At 51.9% G+C, this 22,505-nt stretch overlaps 3 protein-coding genes across 5 annotated transcripts; 2 read left to right on the plus strand and 1 right to left on the minus strand.

Annotated features, from left to right (window-relative positions):
• Window positions 1-183: 183 nt before the first annotated feature.
• On the minus strand, window positions 184-5,317 carry POLR1C (RNA polymerase I and III subunit C). 3 transcript variants are annotated; one of them, XR_010651159.2, is made up of 10 exons: window positions 5,052-5,315; window positions 4,892-4,963; window positions 4,693-4,800; window positions 4,062-4,194; window positions 3,831-3,950; window positions 3,468-3,620; window positions 3,137-3,286; window positions 2,470-2,586; window positions 1,889-2,153; window positions 184-1,046 (listed from the first exon to the last, which is right to left on the minus strand). XR_010651159.2 is itself a non-coding variant. In XM_065835068.2 (9 exons), the coding sequence occupies exons 1-9, from the start codon at window positions 5,118-5,120 to the stop codon at window positions 2,035-2,037; spliced, it is 1,041 nt and encodes a 346-aa protein (XP_065691140.1). In that variant the 5' UTR covers window positions 5,121-5,274; the 3' UTR covers window positions 1,841-2,034. The 3 variants fall into 3 exon arrangements, 2 of the variants coding, with proteins under 2 accessions (XP_065691140.1, XP_071662269.1); XM_065835068.2 differs by lacking the exon at window positions 184-1,046 and having other exon boundaries at window positions 1,841-2,153; window positions 5,052-5,274; XM_071806168.1 differs by lacking the exons at window positions 184-1,046; window positions 4,693-4,800 and having other exon boundaries at window positions 1,841-2,153; window positions 5,052-5,317.
• A 100-nt stretch (window positions 5,318-5,417) lies between these two features.
• Window positions 5,418-11,281, plus strand: YIPF3 (Yip1 domain family member 3). The gene is made up of 9 exons (XM_065835069.2): window positions 5,418-5,565; window positions 5,661-5,867; window positions 5,946-6,052; window positions 7,254-7,299; window positions 7,716-7,808; window positions 8,135-8,266; window positions 8,817-8,930; window positions 9,395-9,518; window positions 10,796-11,281. The coding sequence occupies exons 1-9, from the start codon at window positions 5,491-5,493 to the stop codon at window positions 10,915-10,917; spliced, it is 1,020 nt and encodes a 339-aa protein (XP_065691141.1). The 5' UTR covers window positions 5,418-5,490; the 3' UTR covers window positions 10,918-11,281.
• Window positions 11,282-15,821: 4,540 nt separating this feature from the next.
• On the plus strand, window positions 15,822-22,488 carry LRRC73 (leucine rich repeat containing 73). Its single transcript, XM_065834537.2, has 6 exons — window positions 15,822-16,484; window positions 16,967-17,127; window positions 18,124-18,246; window positions 19,452-19,552; window positions 20,208-20,391; window positions 22,034-22,488. Exons 1-6 carry the CDS (start codon window positions 16,213-16,215, stop codon window positions 22,102-22,104), a joined length of 912 nt encoding a protein of 303 aa, XP_065690609.1. The 5' UTR covers window positions 15,822-16,212; the 3' UTR covers window positions 22,105-22,488.
• Window positions 22,489-22,505: the final 17 nt, after the last annotated feature.

Raw genomic sequence — 22,505 nt, forward strand, 5'->3', positions numbered from 1 at the left:
GCAGTAAGATCTGAGACCTCTGCTGTGCCCAGGCTGGCGTCCTAAGGATTGTTCAGCTCTTTAGAAATCCTAAGGATTCCAGCTACCAAAAAAAGAGCACCTTTGCTGGTAGTCAACATACATGATCAGGGAGGGTATGAACTGTTCCAGGCTACATAATTAAATCCAACAGCAAGGGGGAAATGGCATTTTAAAGTGTTTATATGTCACTCACAGCTGGTTTATATTAATTCCACAACAGCAGCTAGATTCCAGTTTACAGCCTGCCAGGTACATGTTGTCAAAGCAAAAAGGCATGTCTATTCCAGGGTCTGACCCATAAGCAATACAGGAAATATGCAAAGCCATAGCACAGAAAGGTGCATATGCTACTAAAGTAGTCTCCAAGCACAACCCCAACTACTGCTAGGAGGAACAATGTCCTGTGATAGTACTGGAGTTCAGCCGTACCTCCCTCACCTGACTTTTTCATTAACACAGGTAGGTGATGTAGTGATTGCCTTCTGTCTGTCCCCCTCACCTGATAAAGGTTGCACAAAAGGTCTCTCTTACAACAACAGCAGAAGCCTTTAAAGAGGTGGGCCTGAGCAACAAGGTTTTTGTTACAAAACCTTTCTCCAAGGCCCCAGCTGTAATCCAGCTCAGCACAGAAGCTGCTTCAGCTTGTTTAAACTGAAAGGATCCAGTCAGAAGTTTCTATCTCTCAAATGGGATTAACACCTAAAGGATGTTTACAGTATAAATAAATATAGCCTGGTGAAACAGATAGAGAACAAGTATGATTTGCTGCACTATATTCAAGCACTGTAGTGAGGATTGACTTAAGCAACTGGGACGCACCAGTACTCCCAGTCATTCTCTGAAGTTCCAGTTCCTTCATCAGTTTGTCCAGGGACTTTCACAAGCCAAGACGTACCCAGTGCTAACAGAAGTGCTCATCACTGAGACTAACTTCCAAGTTCTCCCAGGCTTCCCAAGCCTTTGATTGTCACTTGCCCTCCACCATTCAGTTCTGCTTCAAGGTCAGCCCAAAGTACATTCAGTCACTGAAAGGGAGAACAGAGCAGTCACATCTAACACCTGGGAAGACATCGCTTACCTTCAGCTATTTTAAAACGGACAGTCAGTCCTTACAGAGTATGTTTTTAAACTCCACCTTTGTTCAGAGAAGCCTAGTAGTGTATCGTAGAATCATCAAATGGTTTGGGCTGGAAGGGACGAAGCCCATCTAGTCCAACCCCCTGCCGTAGGCAGCAACATCTTTCAGTAGGTCAGGTTGCTCAAAGCCCCATCCAACCTGACCTGCAATACTTCCAGGGGTGGTGCATCCACAACTTCTTTAGGCATCCTGTTCCACCATCTCACTACCACCCTCATTGTAAAAGAAGGCTTATGTCCAATTTAAGTCTTCAGTTTAAAACCATTGCCCCTTGTCTTGTTACTACAGGCCCTGGGAAGAAGTCTTTCTCCATGCTCTCTTTCTATATTGAAAGGCCACAGTAAGGTCTCCTGGAGCCTTCTCCAGGCTGAACAACCCCAACTCTCAGCCTTTCTTTGTAGGAGAGGTGTCCCAGCCCTCCAACAGTACAGCCTTTTATCTACCACATAAACTACCCCAGAGCTGGTTTGAGACACCTGTAATTCAGTCCTACAGTGATACCGACTTGTTAAATCTCCCTGACCTGCTGCAAAGTGCTCTACTACGCTGCCATATCAGTCCTTTTCCACATATCGCATGCAATCTAAAATAAATGCTATTATTCATCTTTGGACCTGCTGCCACTTTGTTCTCTGTGTACAATGGTCTCACAATTGTGAACAGCACAGAAGGAAACAGCTGTAAAGAAAAGTTTTTATTTTAGTGCATCTCCTCATTGAGGCTCCTTACCAAGAGAAAACAAATTCAGAGATGGTCCTAGGACTTTTAACAAGCCCATCTCAAACCTCTTGCCTTTGGAAGAGGCATCACCCCTGCAGGCAGTGCAGGAAGCCCAGAACAGCAGTGCGGGGATATGCTTCCCAGCTACAGCCTGGTCACTCCAGAGGCACAGAGTCCAGCTCATTCAGGAAGCGCTGACACTTTCCCATCAGGATCTTGATGGCTTCACTCACCAGCACATCAGGAGGCAAGATGCCCGTCGACTCCACTGAAACTGCACAGAGACACCAGTCAGCACAGCCACTATGCAGCTTCAGCCTACAGCTGGCTCCAGCATTCCTGTCCCTTGTTTTCCCTTACACCACACTTCTGACAAGCTAGATCTTCACAGCCAGAGGAGAAGTTACATTTGCCAGCAGGAAGCACAAACACATTCAATCCCAAAGCAAGAGCAAGCCACAACCTCAGTAGCTACCCACTGGAACACAAATGTATGAAGGCTGATGATGCGAATGGAAAGAGGGAGGCAGAGACCCAGTTTGCACAAACCACTGCAGGGCTCTATGTTCTGTGGAAAATGGGGCACTCACAGATGTAATGGTTTCGCACTCTTGCCAGGCGCACAAGGTTTTTCAGATTCTCGTGACGGAAAACTTCTCTGCTGAACGTGTCTAACCGTGCATTGGCTACTCTTGCCACCTTTTTTCCTAAAGGAAAAAAAGATGAAACGAGAAGGGTTCCTGCAGCAGCAGGTGCTGTTACCCTTCAAACATGCACTCCCCATCAGCAAAGGCAGCAAAACCACAAATACAGAGAATTAGCACATCCCCAATGTGAAAATCCAACCGGTCAGAACTGGTCTTCTTGAATAGTTCCAACCAAAACACAAAGCTTGTACGTATCCTTGGGCAGGACACAAGAAGCCTTCTCCACACTTAGCTGCTGTAAAGAGCAAGCTCACCACCCAACCGCACAGACAACTGAACAGTACTGGAAGCTACAGTCAGCAGCTGCAGGGCTCTGCAGACAGGCACCCGGTGCCTCAGCATTTCAGGGAGAACTCAGTTCAGCCCCCAACACATCTGCATGTGACAGCCGCTCATCCGTAAAACCAGGCTCAGAATAGCATGAATGGTTTCCGATCGGCCAGACAACATCACAACGTGGTTTTGTCTCTAGAAGGTTTGGCTCTACTCTCTAATCAGTCTCTGCTAAGGCTTGTAAGGAAAAAGGCACTTCTGAGCAGGAAAAAAGTACCCTTGATTTTCTGGATCTCAATGACTCCAGGGGAAAAGCATTTCTGCAATGTCTCAGCTGCTTCATCCTCAATAGGCTGCAGAAGAGTAATGTCAGGAAGCAGTCGATAACTAGCCGTGGCCACAGGAGAAAACTTGGCATGATCTTTACCTGCGTGAAGAGTTAAAAGTTAAGGATGAGGGCAGACCGCGGGGAATGAGAGTGCAAGGATGCGGGGGCCTAAAGTTTCAGGGGGAAAGCCAGTTCTCCACCCTTCACCTTCTTCATACAGCTGTGCCCTAGTCCACGCACTCACACTCCTCCTCCCGCTGCCCCAGGACCCATAACTCACCTATACCCTTGACACAGTGCATAAGCACATCTATTTCCTGGCCAGGTCGCAACAGTGCAATGAGGATGTCATCATGAACAGGTCGGAAGTCAGCATCTGGAAAGAGGTCTGTCTGATTCCCCAGGGGCACCCACGTCATATGTTTACTGTACACTGCAAAGAGAATCCACAAGCATCAGCCAACTGCTGGCTCAAAACAGGTTGCTGACCTGTACAGGACTGAAGATGGCAAACAGTAAGTTTAGCAGAATGAGGTAACTGGCTTCCTCTGCTCAAAGGGCTGAGAGAACACACCAAATCCTGTCTCTCAAGACCAAAAAAAGAAAAAAAAACCACAGTGCTTATTTTTAGGAGAGACCTTACCTTTGTGATTGAAATATAATTCATTAGGATCAGATGATTCCTTGGCTGCCTGAGGGTTTCGGCTGCATTTTATTTTCAGCTGGAACTGCAAAGTATCAATTTCTGTGCCTTCTTCATCTCCTGGGAAGGGGAGAACAGCATGAGGCTCTACAGAATCACATTTCTGCTCAGTCTACATGACCCTGCTTTGCAGGAAACCTTCAATATTTCTGTTTGATCCAAAACTCTTACCTTGATTTCTATATTCAAAAAGTCGAGGGTCAGCCCGAATAGGGATGAGACCCAAGCGATGAGCCAGAATTTCATCCTGTACAATAGATGTGTTGTTGTACACAAAGACTTTCTCTACAGCCATCGTTGGTACCTCAGAGAGACAACGGATCAAGTCAGTATAAGATGACATTTGAACTAATGCCAACAGAATATCCATCTAGAGTGTCCCTTCTATCCCATAATCACCTTACAGACTCTTCAGTGGTATTTCTAACAAACCAGGATACCCAATATACCCTTGCAACCCATAATATACCCCATTCCCTGTGGGTTTTTTTTAAACAAATGATCACGAGGACTGAAGGGCAGGCTGATCCACACACACCACCAAGAGCACCTTTAAGAGCAACCAGCACTACCGCTCACGCTAAGTCCTCAGCGCTCTCTGAGCTCCCGGCACACCTGCTGAACCAATTCGCATTTCTCTTCTAAACACAGACACTACCTGGAAGGGCTGACACAGGTCAGACCCTCCCCGTTCTCCACCACTCAAGCACCCCCGCTCCTAGGCCAGCACCCCAAGGCCTTCCCCTCAGCTCCCCGGCGAGCCGTGGTCCCTCTGTCCCCGCCCGGCCGCCCGCAGCGGTACCTCGGCCAGCAGGATGCGGCGGAAAGCGTTGGCGATGGCGGCGTCGATGCCCACCATGTCGAACTCCAGCGCGCCCTCCTCCTCGCGGATTATGTCCACGCGGAACGCCTGCACGGGCCACGCGCCGCGGGTCACGCCGGGCGCCACACGTGGGACCCGAGTCCCCCCCCACCGCCACGCGCCGGCAGCGCTCACCCACCTCTTCGAAGCGCCGCTGGTCCCAGGCGTCCTCGTAGCCAGGGTAGTTGCCGGGGAAGTCGGTGGTGTGGACCTGCGAGGAGGCGAACAGGTGGGGCCGTGATGGGGGTCGGGGCCGCGAGTGGGGAGCCAGGCGCTCTCCCGCATCCCGCCCCACTCACGTTGCGGACGCCGAACTCGCCCAGCACCACGCGGTCCCGCATCGTGTCCGTGATCCCCTCAGCCGCCATGGCCGCCACCACCGCCCGCGGGGCGTGACGGGGGCGGTGCTCCCCGCCACGTGACGGGCTTCCGCCAGCCCACGCGTGGCAGTCACCGCGCCCGGGGAGGGTGGCGCTCCCCCGCTGCCACCGGCCGGCCCGGAGCGCCTGCCCCAGCGCATTGCTCACAACTGCCTCGCCATCCCCTCTCGCTGGCCACCCGTCCGCCTATCCCGCCGTGCCCTTCCCCGTCCTGCGCCACACACAAGATGGCGGCGGCACCCATCCGCCCTCACGCAGCCTCGCGAGAGTTGGGAACCCTCCGCCGGAACGTCACATCCGGTTGCTCCGCCGCTGGGGAGCGGTGGCGGCCAGCGCGGCGCGGCCCGGACCGGGCAACATGTCTGCGCCGGCGGCGGGCGGCGGCAGGAGCGGCGCCGCCGCCGACTGGGGCGGCTTCGAGGACAATATGCAGGTGGGGCCAGGCCGGGCCAAGGGTGGTGGCGGTGGTGCTGCGGCGCCGGGCCGGGCCGAGCCGAGTGGGCGCTGACGCTGTCTGCCCCGGTGCAGGGTGGCGGCTCCGCCGTCATTGACATGGAGAACATGGACGACACGTCGGGCTCCAGCTTCGAGGACATGGGGGAGATGCACCAGCGCATGAAGGAGGAGGAGGAAGACGAGGCGGAGGGCGAGGCGGGGGCCGCCGAGGAGGAGGACGGGGAGTTCCTGGGCATGAAGGGGTTGCGGGGGCAGCTGGGCCGGCAGGTGGCTGACCAGGTGAGTGAGGCCTCCGGCCGCCCCAGCCCTGGGGGGCCCCCACCGGCACTCCCGCTGCCAGCTCCCTTCTCTCTGCAGATGTGGCAGGTGGGGAAGAGACAAGCTTCCCGGGCCTTCAGCCTCTACGCCAACATCGACATCCTCAGGCCCTACTTTGACGTGGAGCCTGTCCAAGTTCGTGCCAGGTGAGCAGGGTCTGGCTCGGTACAACCGTGTCCTGGGTGCATCATGCACAGCATTGCCAGAGGGCAAGGGAGGTGGTTGTCCCGCTCTGCTCCACACTGATGTGGCCTCACCTGGAGCACTGTGTACAGTTCTGGGTGCCACAGTATAAAAAAATAAAGCTACTGGGGAGTGTCTAGAGGAGGGCCAAGTAGTTGGTGAAGGGTTTGGAGAGGAAGCCGTATGAGTAGCAGCTAAGGTCACTTGGTTTGTTCAGCCTGGAGGAGATGGAGGGAGACCTCATCGTGGTCTACAGCTTCCTCACAAGGGGAGGAGAAGGGGCAGGCACCGAACTCTTCTCCTTAGTCACCAATGACAGAATCCAAGGGAATGGCAGGAAGATGTGCCAGGGGAGGTTTAGGTTGGATGTTAGGAAAATGTTCTTTCTCTAGAGGGTGGTGGAGCACTGGAGCAGGCTTCCCAGGGACATGTCACAGCCCCAGCCCTGACAGTGTTCAAGAAGAAACTGGACAACACCCTCAGACACATGGTGTGAACTGTGGAGTTGTCCTGTGCAGGGACAGGAGTTGCACTCAGTGAGCCTTGTGGGTCCCTTCCAACTTGGAACGCTGTATGGTTCTGTGATCTCCACCACGGAGCATGGGGGAACAGGGAGCTGGCCGCTTCTTGCTGGTGAGAGACTGGCTGTCTCCCCAAAGCGAGCAAGCTGGGGTGTGCTGCTTTGTTGCAGTGTCTTCAATGATGTCCCCCTGGTGGACTGGCCACCCTGTTACCCAGCATTGCTGCTCTGGGCAGAAAAAAGGGCTTTGGGGCATCTTCAGCCTTTTACTAGTCAGCCATGTTATGGAGTTTCTGTTGGGTTTGCAATAGAGTTGCATATGAAAAGGCAAAGTTTTGTCAGGCTGGAAGAAGAAAGGTGCCTTTCCTTCCTGCTGTTCTGTCAACGGTCTGTTATCCCTGAGTGGGTCTCTAAATGTTTTAATTTAATCCCCCCTGGCAAAGTTAACCTGTTGACAGTAATGTTTTTCTACTTTAGTTACCTTATGTGACCCTTTAGAAGGAATCTCTGTCCCCCAAGGCCTGTGGTCTCAGCAGAAAACGGTGATCACAGGCATATGGGATGTTTTACTTCTGAAGCATTTTGTTAACCATCCTTTTGTCCTCCCTACTGCTGATGTCATTCCTTGCTTTGCTGTGATGCAGATTGCTGGAGTCTATGATTCCTGTGAAGATGATTAATTTTCCACAGGTGAGTTCCCATTTGCTGAATCAGACTTTGTGGCCCAAGTGAGTGTCCCACAGATACTTTGTAAAACTTAAGTTCTTACTAACATGATTTAATTGAGTTTGTTAGGCGTTCATCTCCCTGAACATGTCAGTAAACCCTTTTCTGTGGTTGTTCCAAACCCCATTCTGCTACCTTTAGTACTGGTACAGTTCTAGACCTCTAGATTTCACTTATCCCATTTCTGCATCCTGTTTAACACCAGTTTGACTCCTCATCATGCAAACCCTATTCTGCCTGGCTTCTGCCAGCAATGGCTGTTACTTCTCAGGTGGACAGTTGATAAACATAATCCAAAGCACTTCTCATATTGCTTGGGGAGGGCAGCCTGGTGTTCAGGAGCACTAACCAAACCTTCCCTGATCTGTCTTCTCTTGTAGAAGATTGCAGGCGAGCTTTATGGACCCCTCATGCTGGTTTTCACGCTGGTGGCCATCCTTTTGCATGGGATGAAGACCTCAGACACCATCATTGTACGTCAGGTCTCAGTGATAAATTGTGGTTTGACTGGGGCTCTGGATTGCTATAAGAATTCTAGGAAGAGAGAGGAAACCTCTTCCATGACTGAATAGTATCTTGCTGAAAAAAAGATTGATTTGAGGAAGAGCCTGTTTGTTTGGGGGTGGGAGGAAGCATGCTCCAGAAAGTCTTGATGGTGGGGTGAAGGTCACATGGCACCCTGGATGCTGCTAGCCGTGTATTTGATAATGCCTGGAAAGGCTCTTGGAACTCTCCGTGGTGGAATTTGGGTGCCAAGTCACTTCTTTGAGTCTTCCTCATCCTGATGCTATCTTCACAGAGGGAAGGCACACTGATGGGCACGGCAATTGGCACCTGCTTCGGCTACTGGCTGGGCGTCTCCTCTTTCATGTATTTCCTGGCATATCTGTGCAATGCCCAAATCACAATGGTGCAGATGCTGTCGCTGTTGGTATGTACAGATGGGGTTGTCCCAAGGTGTGGGTTGGCTTCATGAGGTGTTCCAGCATGAGGGTGTCCTGTGATCTTTTCCCAGAGAATAGGAAAAGTCCTTGTAAATCGGTGTTCCCAGGTGGACAGCACTGGGACAGCCTGGAATTCCAGGATGCTCTCCTGACCTGCCTCAGCTCAGGCACAGCAGTAGCTAAAGGAGGCAGTTCTTTTGTGCAGGTCTCCTACTTTGCACTCCCTGATTTGAGAACGTGATGTTAAAAAAAAACCAAAACAGAAGATTCCAATCTCTCTGGCGTCAGAAGCTCTTTCCACTGTTTCCCAAGTTGTTGCAATCTCTGATATCCCTGTGAATCCTTCAGACAGATTATCTGGGTGTGAGCTGCTGCTACAATTGCTGTGCCAGTTGACTTCTGGGCATCGAATGAGTGGTGTGTGAAATGTTGCCTTAGTGAAGCGTTGAAGGAATATGCTGCTTGTGCTCTGATCAATGTCCCTTTGTGTGGGGTGTCTGCATGTCCCTTGTGACATGAAGATTTTTGTTTTGTCAGGGCTATGGCCTTTTTGGACACTGCATCACTCTCTTTGTCACCTATAATATCCACTTCCACTCCCTCTTCTACATCTTCTGGTTGGGTGTTGGTGGACTCTCTACACTACGAATGGTAAGAGACAGGCAGCCCGGGGCCCTCCTATTCTGGGGACAAAAAGGGAGGGAAGCATTGTTTGCTTTCTGTTCCTTGAGCTAGGCAGTGCATTTCACAAAGAGTCAGGCTGCCGTGAAGAGCAGCCTGATACTCTGGGGTCATTTGGCCACTGGTGTGTGGAGGTGACACTTGGCTTAATATCTTCACACATTCTGACAGCTGCAGGTTTGCTCCTTTGCAGCACCAGCTGCTGTGGAAAGCCATGCCTGAGGATCCAGAACTCTTGACAAGACTGGGCAAGGCTCACCTACATGAAACAAAGTCAGATTACTCTGAATTTGGTGATGCAAACTGCAAGAAAGGGTCTGAGCAGTGTTTCCCCTGGCTCTTGCTACTTGGCCCATCCTCGTGTGTGCTCCTGACTGCAATGCCAGTGGCACAGGTAGCAGCTACCTTGTCTCTAATTTCCACCTCTCTCCTAGGTTGCTGTGTTGGTGTCACGCACCGTGGGGCACACCCAGCGGCTCATCCTGTGTGGGACCCTTGCTGCTCTGCATATGCTTTTCCTCCTCTATCTGCACTTTGCTTATCACAAGGTGGTAGAAGGTAAGCAAGGGAGATATGAAGACATATTCTGTTCTTTCTGAAAGGATGGACAGTTTGGATCTGATCTGAGCGCATCTGTGCCATTTGCAACCCAAGTGAGACCAGCACTAGCTTTATTAGAAGAAGCTGTCAAAGTATGGCAGCAGGTAGATGTGGGGTAGTCTCTGTGCACTGAGTTTTAGTACTTACAGTACTTAAGACCTAAGTTGTGAGGTAGAAAGCTTGTTCTTTCCCCACAAATTAAGTGTTACAGCACTGGCTGTTCTTGCATGCAGATTTCCAGTCCCTTCCTGAATCTTGCTGAAGTCAGATTGCTTTTCTCTGATCAGGAAATACGTCATAAGTCTTTCGCCTACTTTGTGTAACATGTTTGTAACATTTTTTTTTAATCTTGTCTTGTACAACACTGATAGCAGAAGCTGCATCTTCCCCAGTTGGTGCTGTTTACCAGGCTCTACATATTCAGGTCCCCTTTTTTTAAAAAAAAAAGCAAGCCCTTTTCTAAGTTTAGGCAGCCAGATCTGTTCATGGTATTGCAGCTGGGGTTACAGCACAGCAAGAAGTCCTTTTAGATGTAAATACTGTTCTTTCCTGGATCTGTTCTTATGGTGGAGATTCTGAGCCCTGAGTTGCATCTTTTCAGCAGATTAAATAGAAAATTGCTTGGAGTATATATTATCCTTCAAGGATCTCCAAGACTAATTATCAGTCTTAAGAAGGTCATTGACAGGAACTACAAGACACTTTCATCAGTACGCGTGTTTCCTGACAAACGGGCTATGCTCCCATTGCAGTGACAAAAATTCCACATTGCACCCCAAGCTGCAGTTCCTGATGTGAGTCTGCAAGTGTATCTCGGGATTGAAGCAAAGAGTTTGTCTAAGAGCAGGGTCTGTGCTGGGATGAGGTGGGAAGATAATTTTATCAAGCTGCCCCAGCAGAGCAGCATCCCTACCAATGTCTGCATTTGCATCAGAGGGCAGGGGCCTGGATTTGGTACCCTCAAAGTGAAAGGGTCTGTGTTCCTCTCGAGAACATGCAGTTTCCCTGCCCCAAGGACAAGCTCTGATCTATATCATGTAGTCTGTGGATGGAGGTGTTTATTGCTATTCATTTTTTGGGCCTAGATGTCTCCTCCCATTGGCTCCAAATGCTTTACATATCTTGGGTCCTGCCACCATCACCCATTACCTGACCAGAAAGAAAAGCAAGCAGAGACATGCCATCTGCATCTGAACTAACCCTTGCCACTTTCCCCTTTTCTCTGTTCCTTGCAGGCATCCTGGACACATTGGAAGGACCCAACATGCCACCCTTTCAGAGAGTTGCCAGAGACATTCCAGTTGTTTCCAATGCTGTACTGAACACAACGGCCAAAGCTGTTGCATTGACCCTGTAGTTTCACAGGCTTGGACTTGCTTCCTTCACTACTTTTGGGGCTGCATAGGGCCATCATAGCCTGCTGCCTCTTAGGAACTGGACAGCACAGCAGGAAGAAGACTTAGTTTTGTTTTTCTGGACCTGTCCTTTGGGTTGCAGTTTTGGGCAGCTGAGTGGACTGCACGTCACTCAGAAGAACCACGCTCATCTCCCACCCAGGTTGGGGCTGTCAGGAGTAGAGTGGTTCTGTTGCCTGCATGTTTAGCTGGGATTTCCCAGCACAGTTGTCCCTTACCCGTATTTCCGCTTGCTGATGTAACCCCAGGGCTATCTGCCCTGTTCCTGTCCTGAAGAGGGAAGAAGTAAATTGATGTTGGTGCTGAGTGATGTCTTATGTTTGAGCCTACTTGAGTAATGGGAAAGTGGTGTTTGGTCTCTATGCCTTTATCTGATCTGTTCTAGACTCAAAGCAGGATTCTTTGTAATCTTCTGCTGTCCTACTTCAAATGTTTTGTAATATGTGGCCTGTCTTGGGCCCCTTTTCCATAGCCCAAAAGGTACAGAACTTTGATTTCTCTGGAGATTTCCAGGACCAGCATGATGTTTAACTACATTCTCTTCCTTGTCACGTTCCAGATGGATCACACTCTTTCCACTTGGTCCAAGCTGCTACCTCACCTCACTGTCTCTTCTCCTGTCCCATGCTTCCACAACACCTATTGTTCTTATCACTCTTCTGCCTGTGTTGCACTGTGGGACAGTAGTTCTGACTGCAGGGACAGTGTGTTTGTGCATGGTCTTCTGTGGATATTTCTGCTGAAGAGGCCAGTTCACCTCAGCTCGCCCTCATGCAGCTTGCTCTCATGTCTCCCAGCTGTGGGTCTGTCGCCCCCTTACTCTGAGCAGGAATGGCATCCTGCTCCCCCAGACACACAGGCTGTTGTGTACTGTCTGGCTTTTCAAGCTGAGTCTAGACCTTATTTCTGAAAGGACTCCTGGAGCCTTGGGAGTCTCTGGCAAACTTTTCTCCAGTGTTTCCCTTAAACAAGAGGAGAAACAAGGGAATGTACACAATAACAGAGTTGACACATTTCTCTCCAGCATACTGATGCAGGAAAGCTCCAGCAAGGATGGGGCAGCAGAGCAGCCCAGCCTAGGTTTACTTGCACTGCAGTAACTCACAGGTGTGTAGTGCAGATGGAGCCTTCCCTCGCTGCTCTAACTTGTACTGGTCCAATAATGGAAAGCTGTGAGCTAGTATTTCGCTTTCACCTTCTTTCTCTTCTCGCTATAGTTCTGGATGACTGGGGGAGAGGAACCATTCCTCATAGAAGTTCATCCTTAAGCTCAGACTGGAAAAAAATAGTTTCCTGTCTTGATGTACCCACAAGTTATCTGTGCACGAGGCAGAGAGCATGTCAGAACAACACTCTTTGGCCCCTTGATTATGTTAGTGGGGGAGGATGCAGCTGTAGTGGCATTAGGACTAGAGCCAAGGTGCAATGAAAGATAGTGCCAGCTACTGTCAGCAGGCGGGACATCTGCTTCAGTTAAAACAAAAATGTCCCTGGATGGGACTTGCACATTTTCACAGACCTACTTTCCACTGCTTATCCCTCAGTTCATAATTTCTTCCCCTTCCAAAAGCAAGAAGCTTGTCTGCTAACAAACACATATGTAGTAGACATGTTCTTTCTTCTCCTACCCACAGCCACTTGCACCTTGGGAAGCTTATTTTGGCTAAAGAACACCACTCAGAGCAATTTGGGAGAATCATTTTGAGCTGGTAGTCTCTCACATTTTTTGGACCAAATGAATCACTTTAAGCTCCCAAAATTTCCATTACTTTCCAGCTTGGCAAAATGGAAGTGTTAGTTTGTAATGCTGCACAACTCTGGTATTTCCCTCTTTATAACGCCACGGGAGGTTGGTTTCTAATTTTCGCGTCTTGCCCTGGCAGCCTAGAATGGGTTTGTTTCTCTTGGTGCAAATTTTCCAAGCACAGGCAGAGGGAAAGGGAAGGAGAAAGAGACAATTGTCACTAGAATTAGTCCAGCCAAGAAGAAATGTCATTCTGTGCCAAACACCATCACTGCTGCTCTACAGACACTGCAAGAGAAGGGCTGTACTCCCCTCCCACACCTAGCTAAATCAGAGGGATGAAGCTGCACCCTGTGTTTTCACCCAAAGCATGGGAGAGAGCAGTAAGCAAATGCTTCATGCTTCCCCTCTGCAGCTTGTGTGTCATGTCAGCTGGGGACAGATGACCAGGGTGACAACCAACCACCCCCTTGGGAGCTGTGGGGCTTGCTCTGCTCTGGTTCTTCAGCACTGATTAATTCTCTGTGCAGCAGCAGCTGGAAGCTGAATTGCTCTGTACTGCCAGAAATTCAGCACTTGGCTGAGAGCTTCAGCATCCCTTTTGCTGACAGAGAGGGATGCACTTTTGCAGGGGAATGCATGCATGCTGCAGTTCCAGAGAGCATGATAATCACACAGCCCTAGTAAAGTCCTTGTGGAAGGGCACCTCTCAGTGCTTACTCAAGTCCTCTAGTTATCAGGACAAATCTTACAGCCCTATCATGCCAGACTATCTCTGCCTTTGTTTCCTGCCATGGCTCTTGCAGCAAATCTAAATTAATTTTCTCCCTCCTCCCTTGCAGCAGATCTGAAATAATTCCCCCCACCACCTCCCCCTTTTGAGGAAGGGTAGATTTGTGAGAACTGTGTAAGCCCCTTTTTATTAAAGCTGAAATAAACATATGAAGCTATCAGATTGAAAAGAGGAAGATAAAATGTATATTGAAGTATCTATGACCTCCTTTTCTCCTCTGCAGTAACTGGGAGTCCAACCCTACTTACAGTCCATCCTTGTTGCACTGTCACCTTAGTTGTGTTTTCGATTCCAGGCAGGCTGTTTCTTCTCCCATTCCTGTGTCTAGTCTCACTCGAGCTGCTCCTCATCCACTGTTTTTCTCTGTTTATGTGTTTGCTCTTGACAGCACCAGTCTAGAGTCAAGTCTCATTCCTTGTACCCCCAGCAGGTAAGCAATAAACTACCTTCCTCATACCTGCTGGGTAACTACACATGGCAAGGAAGCAATATCTAGTTCTCCATAAAATACCACTGCCAAATTCCCCTCTGCATAGCTCTTAATTAGGTTTAGTGAATCAAAGCTCTAACCATTAGCTCCTGTGCCACTTTTCCCAACATATTTGAGCATAAAGCAAGGTAAGATGCTTGTCTCCTCAATGTGCTCTTGCTCCTTACGACAGGCAGTGAAGATTCCAGCACCATGGCATCTTCATCAGCGCTTCAGGGCTGCTGCTGCTGTCAATTGAAGTGGGACATGTCCCAGGGGGTCTTCACTAAACACCTCTCTAAAAATAGCCTGTTTAATGAAGCATGGGTTTATTAGTGCCTGGAGGTAACTGTGAGGTGAAACTGAGTGCAGTCTTACTGTCAACCTATACAAATCAGCAGCTGGTATTTCCTTGGTCACTCCCTTGCCTACCACTCTGACATCCAGCCTCTGCCCCTCGCAGCCTTGCAATAAGTAAGATCCAGTTCTCACCTGTACCATGTAACCTGACCTTAGAGATCAGTTGTTCCTCTGTTGAAAGCCATCACCTGTACTACTGCTCATTGCACACAGCTGCTGCTCACATCCCAGTGCAGATGTGTTGCCAGGGCAGTGGTCTGGTCTTGGCACTGCTTGAAGGTACAGTATCAAGCCCATGCATCCCTGTGCAACAGGGAAACAGAGAGGTGTGTAGACAGCTCTAGAGAACAGTAAAGGATTACTCAGAGGGCATGGTGACGCCTACACTATAAATAGATGATGCAGCCAAAGTCTTAAAGCTGACATGTGAGTACAGCTTCTTCTCTGTAGCTCCCTTTGTCTCTTCCAGGACCTAACATGCAGCCCTGAGCTCAGGTGACCTGCTCCTCCATTTCAGTGGAGGAGAATTGCTTCACATCCCCCCGCTCCATCCTATTTTTCCCCTCAGTTTCCATCACCTCTCTCCTACCCGGCCTGCAAACCAAGCAGAGGAGCCTGCGTTTGACCCTGAGTTACCCACTGGACTGGAATTCACTTCAGCACTGCTATATGCAGCAGCTAGATTAGTTACGTGCAGAAAGCTGCCTACTTAGGCGGTTTAACCTAATTTCCACTTCACTGGCTTTGTTTTTCAGCTCAGTGGAGTTGAAAATGCAGAGGCCCTGCTTCCTATTTCTCTCCAAGTACAGGATTACCCAACAGGGGGAGAGAGGGGACAATTCCCTCTGATCCATACCCACGATTAAGCGAGGCAAACCCCTCTTGCCGCAGGTCAGGCTGAGAGTGAAGCCTGCAGCACTTCCCCACTCTCCTCCACCTTTCACCAGCTGCGTTCCAGCACCAGGTCCACAAGCCCTGGGCCATGAGTAGCAGTTACACTGACCTCAGCTGAAAGCCATAGGTCCAGGCTTGAGGTGTTGTGGGTTCAAGCACAGTTATCACCTAAGCTGGCGGAAGACTGCTGCCCCTCACACCAAGAACGCCATGGACCAGTGGCTTCAGCCCCTTCCCCAGGCAGGAGTGGGGTGGCAAGGACAGCCCTTCCCAGGGGCTTCTCCCACCCACCCACCCTCTCCTCCTGTAATCCTCAATGTCAGGGATGCAGCTGCCACCAGCCTTGCCTCGCCATCGCCTCAGGGTGCCGGGCAGGACACAGCGAACACCGGCTTCACCCCTCACGGGCTTCGAGCGGCACCGGAGCCCAATATGGCGAGAGGGGAGGCCGGGTGGGGTGGGAAGTCCGTCCCCGCACGCAACATTCCGTGAAGAGGCGGCCCCGCCCGGCGGGAGGCCGAGGGGAGGGTGGCGGCGGAGCCCGCCCCGGGCGGGAGGAGGGCCTGGAGCGGTGCCGGGGAGGAGGCGGGGCGGCCCGGCAGGTGCGGGCGGGGCGGGGAGCGGCGGCGCTGCCCGGCACCCGCCTGGCGCTGCTGGTGCGGCGCGGCCCCGCGGAGCTCAGAGCCCGGCGCCGGACTGGATTAGCCCCCACCAATGACTCCCCCAGGTCTCCCCGCCCGCGGAGGGGCGGTGGCCCCGCCGGGTGAAGCGGGGCGGCCCGGCGACTGCCGGTGAGGCTGGGCGGTGACGCCCCCGGGACCACAGCGGGCCGGGACTGCCCGGCGGCAGCGGCGGCGGCGGCGGCGTTGGCGCCCGCCCCGGCCCGCAGCGCTCAGCGCGGCTTCCCCCCCGGCGTCCAGCCGCCGCGACGGGATCGGCGGACGGCGGCAGGCGGCTGCTCCCCGAACGGGGGGAAGATGCTGCCGGGGTCCATCCAGATCTCTGGGGAGACGCTGTCGGGGGCGGAGATCCGGGACATCTGCGAGAGCCTGCGGGAGAACTCGGTGCGGCTGCTGTCCCTGCGCGGCTGCCAGCTCTCTGAGCGCGACTTCGGGCACGTCTGCCGGGGGGCGGCCGAGTCTCGCTCCCTGGCCCAGCTCAACCTCAACCTGGGCATCGTCTCCAACATCAACCGCGTCAAGCAGCTGGCCGAGGCCCTGAAGACAAACCGCTCCGTCCAGTCCCTATTGTGAGTACAGCAGGGCATGAGGCTGCGGGGGTGCCTGTCCGTCCGTCTCCCCCGCCCCCCCGGGCGGGGACGGGTCTTTTGGGGGTTTGCAGGTCCGGGCCAGCCCCTGAATTTAAATCTTGTCGGAGGAAAAACGCCCTTGAGGCTGCAGAGAGTCATCCCTCGCCCTTCACCCGGCTCGGGGGAGCCACCTCTGCCCCCACCACCTGGGCACGGCCATGGCTTTCCCTCCTGACCTCTCCAACCGGGGCTCCTCCGGTGGCAGGGGCTGCCCCTGCCCCGCTGGCATCCCCTGCACCCCCTCACCCGGCTGGGAGAGAAGGGCTTCTGTAGCAGCCGGGTGACCCTCACAGCGGAGGCTTCCCAGCGCTTTTTCCCCTCATGATTTGTCATACACCCCATTTTTTCTCCTCCCTCCCTGCTGGGTTGGTTTAGCCACCAGGAAGAAGGCTGCTCGGTAATTTTCCCTTTTACCTGCACAGCCTCCATGGGAGCCCCCTGACAGATGCAGGCTTGGCCCTCCTCAACCCTGCTCTCTCCATCCACCCCTCGCTGGTGGCTCTGGATCTAGGAGACTGCATGCTGGGCGATGAAGGCATCAACCTTATCTGTGGGCTCCTGCCACCTGATGGGGCCAAGTCTGGTAAGCACCAGGGGCTGTGGGCTGCACAATGACCAGTGAAGCTTCACGTGGAGCAAATGCATGCAGCATAAATCCTCAGCCCTAGAGGAGGCAGGCTTTCTAGCTTGTCTGGGCTGAGGAATTTCTTTCCCCGACTTAGTTAAGCAGAAATCCAAGCAACAGAGGAGTGCTTCTCTTGAGCAGGCATGGGTTTTACGCTATTGATCTGTCCTGCTGGCAGTTTAGAGCTCAGGGACCAACAGGTTGCTTCTGTTTCATGACAGGAGCATTTGAAACTGGAGGAGGGGACTGCTTGGACTTTGAATTTATTATTTTGCATTTGTGTGTTGATAATGGCAGTGGATAAATACATGGTGTGTCCCCACCTTAGCACTTTGCTTTATTGTCGGTCCCTGCTTGTGGGTGCTCTGAGTGTGGAGTTGCAGATGATCTTTGCAGATGATCTTTGGTGGTCAGAGGCCAATGGGCCAGTTAAGCTGAGAGATGGCATGTGCTGAGGTAACACCACCCATCTCTCCTGACTCTCCAAGTGCTTTCCACCTCTCCCCAGCACCTTCTCCTCCGTGTGCACACAGTGACACTGATGCTGTTATCTCTGCCGGCCCACCCCCCCACCCAGGTGCAGGCTGCAGAGCCTACTGTCCCCATTATCCTCCCTCCAACCTGTCACTGTCTGCCACCCCATTCTCCTGGTCAGTCACCTTGCATACCACTTACTTGTTTCCATTGTGTTTGCTATTTAGAGTAAGCAGGACATCATAGGCTAGGAGAGCAGAGAAAAGGGGTAGTCACAGCATGGGCAAATGAAGGGCTACTGCTGAATACTGAAATATTTCATTGATGAGTGAAAGATGTTGACAGTTGTCAGAGCAAACCAAACCTTTTAAGCCTTCAGAGTACAGGGGATATGACTCAAAACTGCTCTGATTAGCTGGACTAGTTCCCCTGGGACTGCTTTGGTGACCCTAAGGCTCTGGTTTGGCTTCTCTCCTCCAGGCCTCAAAGAGCTGACGCTGAGCGCCAACCCAGGCGTCACAAGCAAAGGCTGGGGACGCCTGGCCATTGCAGTGGCTCACAGCTCACAGCTCCGTGTGCTGAACCTGGACTACAACCCCCTAGGTAAGCTGGGGGGCCAGGGAGCAGGAGCAGGGGATGCTGCACTCCTGCCTCTCAGTGTTTGTGCAATTTGTGTTTATAGGTGGCTGGGGGCTGAGCTCTAGAGAGGCAGTAAAGCTTCACCAGTAGGATGGGGCAGTTTCTTGCATGGGTCCCTTCTGATCCCCAGCAGTGAGTTTGTCCTGCCAGGTGCCTTCGGATGTGGGGAAAGCCAGCCTTCCCACGCGCCCTGATGGGGAGGTGCAGAAAGGAGGTTGTACCTTGCCCACTCCATCGCCTTTGTTGTCACATTTGGCCCTCCATGTCTCCCCTGTTCCTGAAGCCCTGGGCACCCATGCTGGCTTGGCAGATGCAGTGTGTCCCTACGCTCCCTCCTTCCTCTTCCTGATGGAGCAGGGAGGAGGAGGAGAAGAGCCTGGCACTGGTTGTCATGGAAACCAACTCTCTCCAGCTCTGCTGCAAGGTGGTGAGGAGACCAGGCCATGCCTCCCCTGAGCATCAGCTGGGCGCTCCCTTCTTCACCCAGTCTGGAAACGGAGCCTCCCCCAAGCCCTGTCTGTCTGACCAGGTACCTCCTCTTGGGCACAAAAGACCTCAGAGTGTTACCTGACAGTAGTCTGTATTTTTCCAAAAAAGAGGTGTCACAGTTATACAGTATCTTGGCATTCTCTGGGGAATGTCAGGTGAACATGGTGGAGTTCTGCCTCTTCACCAGCATCTCTCTTTAATGCTCCTGGTCCTGCTGCATCCATCCCCAAACGTCTGCCCCCTTTCCAGGGTGGCAGTCTGTCAGCTGGTGCGAGGTCCTCTTTCTGGCTCCAAGCTTCCCCTAGAGTGGTGTATTTGGCTCCTTATTCTGTGTCTGTGATGTCTTACAGGGACTGTTTAAAGGCCCCCACATCCTTGAGTAGGAAGGAGATTTGCGAACACATAATTCCTCGGGGAATAAAATCAATTTCACTGTGTTCCTTCATGTTCCCCCTGATTATTAGTGACTGCTCCCATAACCACAAAATGGTGCACCTTTACCTTGTCTCACTTCTCAGTTAACAGCTTCCCTCCCCCTCCAGGTAACTGAGATCTGGAGGTTGCCTCATGGCAGAAATACTGAGAGGATGTTTCTGTGACAGCCGCAGGCCCCTGAGGGCATGTGGTATTACATGGAGGAAGGCAAGCACTGTTGACAGCCCTGGTTGCTTCTCCCACAGGTGACCAGGTAGCAGGGATGCTTGCTGTGGCTGTGGCCTCCAGTCGAACCCTTGAAGTTCTGGACTTGGAGGGAACAGGACTTACCAACCAGTCAGCCCAGGTATGAGAGCCTACAATTATGTTGCAGCATCACTGACGTTGAGGTCCTGGCTGTCTATAGAGGCCCTAGGACGTGTACCTGCTTCTATCTCCATCCCTGGATCCGCATGGACCTGCTCCTCTCCCTGCACCCAGGGGTGCTGTTGTTTTTCTCTGGCCCATTGCATTCAGCCACAGGAGGAGCTCGTAAGCCACAGTTCTGACGCAGGGCTCCTGGATCTCTCTAAAGTCAGAAGGGAGAAACGTGGATCTAGTTGTAGTTTGGTTTCCTTGGGAGAAGTAAGAGGTCAGGCTCGCGATTGAGGATCAGAGCTCTGTGGACAGGGAGGGGCCAAGGCTTGATAGCACAGGGTCTCTTCTCAGAGCTCCAGAGCTCAGAGGTAAAGAGGGGACTAGCCTGGGTACGTGGAAGCAACAGGGTGGAGAGCAGTCTCCTCCTTAGATAGAGCCAGGAAATCCAGGCTCAGCTCTTCCCATAGAAAGATGGGAAGCCCTCAGACTCTCAGCCTGGCCAAGGGAGGTAAAAGCCAAGGGAAAGCAGAAGTAAGAAGAGGAGGGCTTGAGTTTTCAGGGAGACAGAGCTTTGACCCTCTTACTGCTCAACCTAGCTGCTGTTTGTGCTGCTTGTCAGCCCATTTATCTCACTCTCTGCCCAGACCTTGCTGGACATGGTAGAGAATTACCCCACAGCCCTACGGACACTCATCCTGGCGGAGAACAACATTAGTCCTGAGCTGCAGCAGCAGATCTCTGACCTGCTCTCAGAGGGTGAAGAAGAGGAGGAGACAGAAGCTCGCGAAGTCACAGCCAGGGAGAAGAACCCTTGGATCTGCCAGAACAGTAAGGACCTGGGCTGCTGGTGGGGACTGACAGGCAGGAATAGCGGTGTTTGGGGTGTTTCCAGTGCCACTAGTCTCTCATGGTGTGGTTGGTGAATGGTTTCTGTCCCTCCTCATGATCCAGACAGCCTCCAGACGCGACCTTCACATTGCCGTGGAATAGTGTTGGGCTGAGCTGCGTTTGGAAAGGCAGCCTCCAAGGGCAATGCAGCTGCTGCAGGGTGGAAGCGGTACCTCAGAGGCCTTTTCCCTGATGCTGCAGGAACAAAATCTTTGTCCAAAGTCTTAAAACTCAAGGGCAAGAGCGGTAAAGATCTCTGGGGCCTTTGCCAGATATCCTAGCCAAAACTCATGTCATTCCTCACTGCTTCCAGAAAATCCTGCAATCTGCACAGCATCAGCTATTCCTCTCTCTGTCACAAACATGTGAGGGATTAGCCAGGTACCAAAGCCTGTGTAGGCAGGAAAAGCAAAAACAAAAAAGGTATATTATGGAGATAGCAGTAGCCTGTTGTGTATTGTTGGTATTTATGATGTTGTATATTGTCATACCCACCTTGTGATTCTGCTGGTTTGGGGATTTGGTTTGTGGTTTGTTTATTTTGTTTGTTGGTTGTTTTTTTTTTGTTTGTTTGGTTTGTTTGTGTTTTTGTTTTGTTTGGTTTGTTTGTGGTTTTTTTTGTTTTGTTTTTTTTTTTTTAGTTGTCCTTCCCTTTTTCCAGTTCCAATATCAGACTAGCAGCAAAGAAGCACAACCACTGCCTGGGCCTCAAAACATCTGGATCCTTATTTATTAGAGTCATAAAAATCCTTTACTGACATCTCTGGCTAAGTTTCGGATCCAGTTCCGAGAAATTGGTCCCCAAAATAGAGATCCCACTCAGCAGTTTTGAGTACGTAGGACTCTGGCTCTGAAGCATGCAGACACTAAAGATCTCCCCCACTCACATCCAGGAAAAAGCAAATTTTTCTCTGTTTACAAAGGCTTCTGAATGGGAAACTGGTACCCTGCTGAGTTTACTTGCTATGCATGGCCATCCTCCTTGCAGCTGATTCACTTGGTGTGGGGAAGCTCGCAGCATTCCTGGCCAGTTCTCTGTGCTGTTGCAGAGCAAGCAAGCTGCCCTCACCTTCCTGAGGCAGGCAGGGGAGGGCTGCACAAACCCTCTATTCATGCAGCACAGAAAGTCAGGATTTCCAGGCCTCCTCTGCCCTAAAATGGCTGCTTGCCCCCTGTGTTCCCTGCTCTGGGGTTTGGTTGGCTTGCAGCCTGCCAGCCCATCCCACCTGGACACTGTGGCTGTAGCTGAAAACGCTTCGTGAATGCAGATTTAAAGGTGTGCGCAGGGCTGGGTAAGGGCAGCACAACCACTGTCACCTGCAAGTGTACATGGGGAGGGTTCAGAGCTGATGCTGTTCTTGACAGCCAAGATAACAAGCACAGAACCCCACTCTGGCCTCTTGCTGCTGTCTCTGCCTTCCCTCCTCCCCAAACATCAATTCTGTTCTGCTACGTGGCCAGAGTAGACCTCGTTACTGTTTAATCTCACAACCACCCTGCAGTGCTCACCTCTGGATCTGCAGCACAGCTCCATGCTCTCTGCCAGCCCGAACAGCTCATGGTTTTCTTCCTCTCACCACAGATTCCAGCTCCCAGATGGTCCTGATGACGTCAGGTCTCGGTGACAGCCTCTTAGCAGAAACAGAAATGTAGCTGGGCTACCCCCTGCTTCTGCCGAGAAGAGGACCATGCTCGCTGGGGGAGCGTGAGTCTGCCAGCCCCCCTGCCTTTGGCGGGCTGCTCCAGTCACCTTCTCACGCATTTCACGTCCCGTTGATGCCTCCCTTGGCTGAGTGCTGGAGCCTGGTCTGAGCGAATCTCTACACGCGTCTCTGTGTTTGTCACACGCCCTGTCAGCCGCTTGTGATTGTCCAGTCGCTGCATGTGTCGCTCACGCTGCCCTGCCTCCCCCCACACCCGGCTGTGCCCACAGGGCACAGGCTGTATTTATTCAGATGTGTATAAGAGATGTTCTTTCTATGGCTTGTACTGCTGGCGCGATGAGAGTTTTATAAACGTCACAGACGCTGCACCACTCGTGGCAGCGTGAGCCT

This window comes from Patagioenas fasciata, chromosome 3 (assembly GCF_037038585.1).
Source record: "Patagioenas fasciata isolate bPatFas1 chromosome 3, bPatFas1.hap1, whole genome shotgun sequence".
NCBI lineage: Eukaryota > Metazoa > Chordata > Aves > Columbiformes > Columbidae > Patagioenas > Patagioenas fasciata.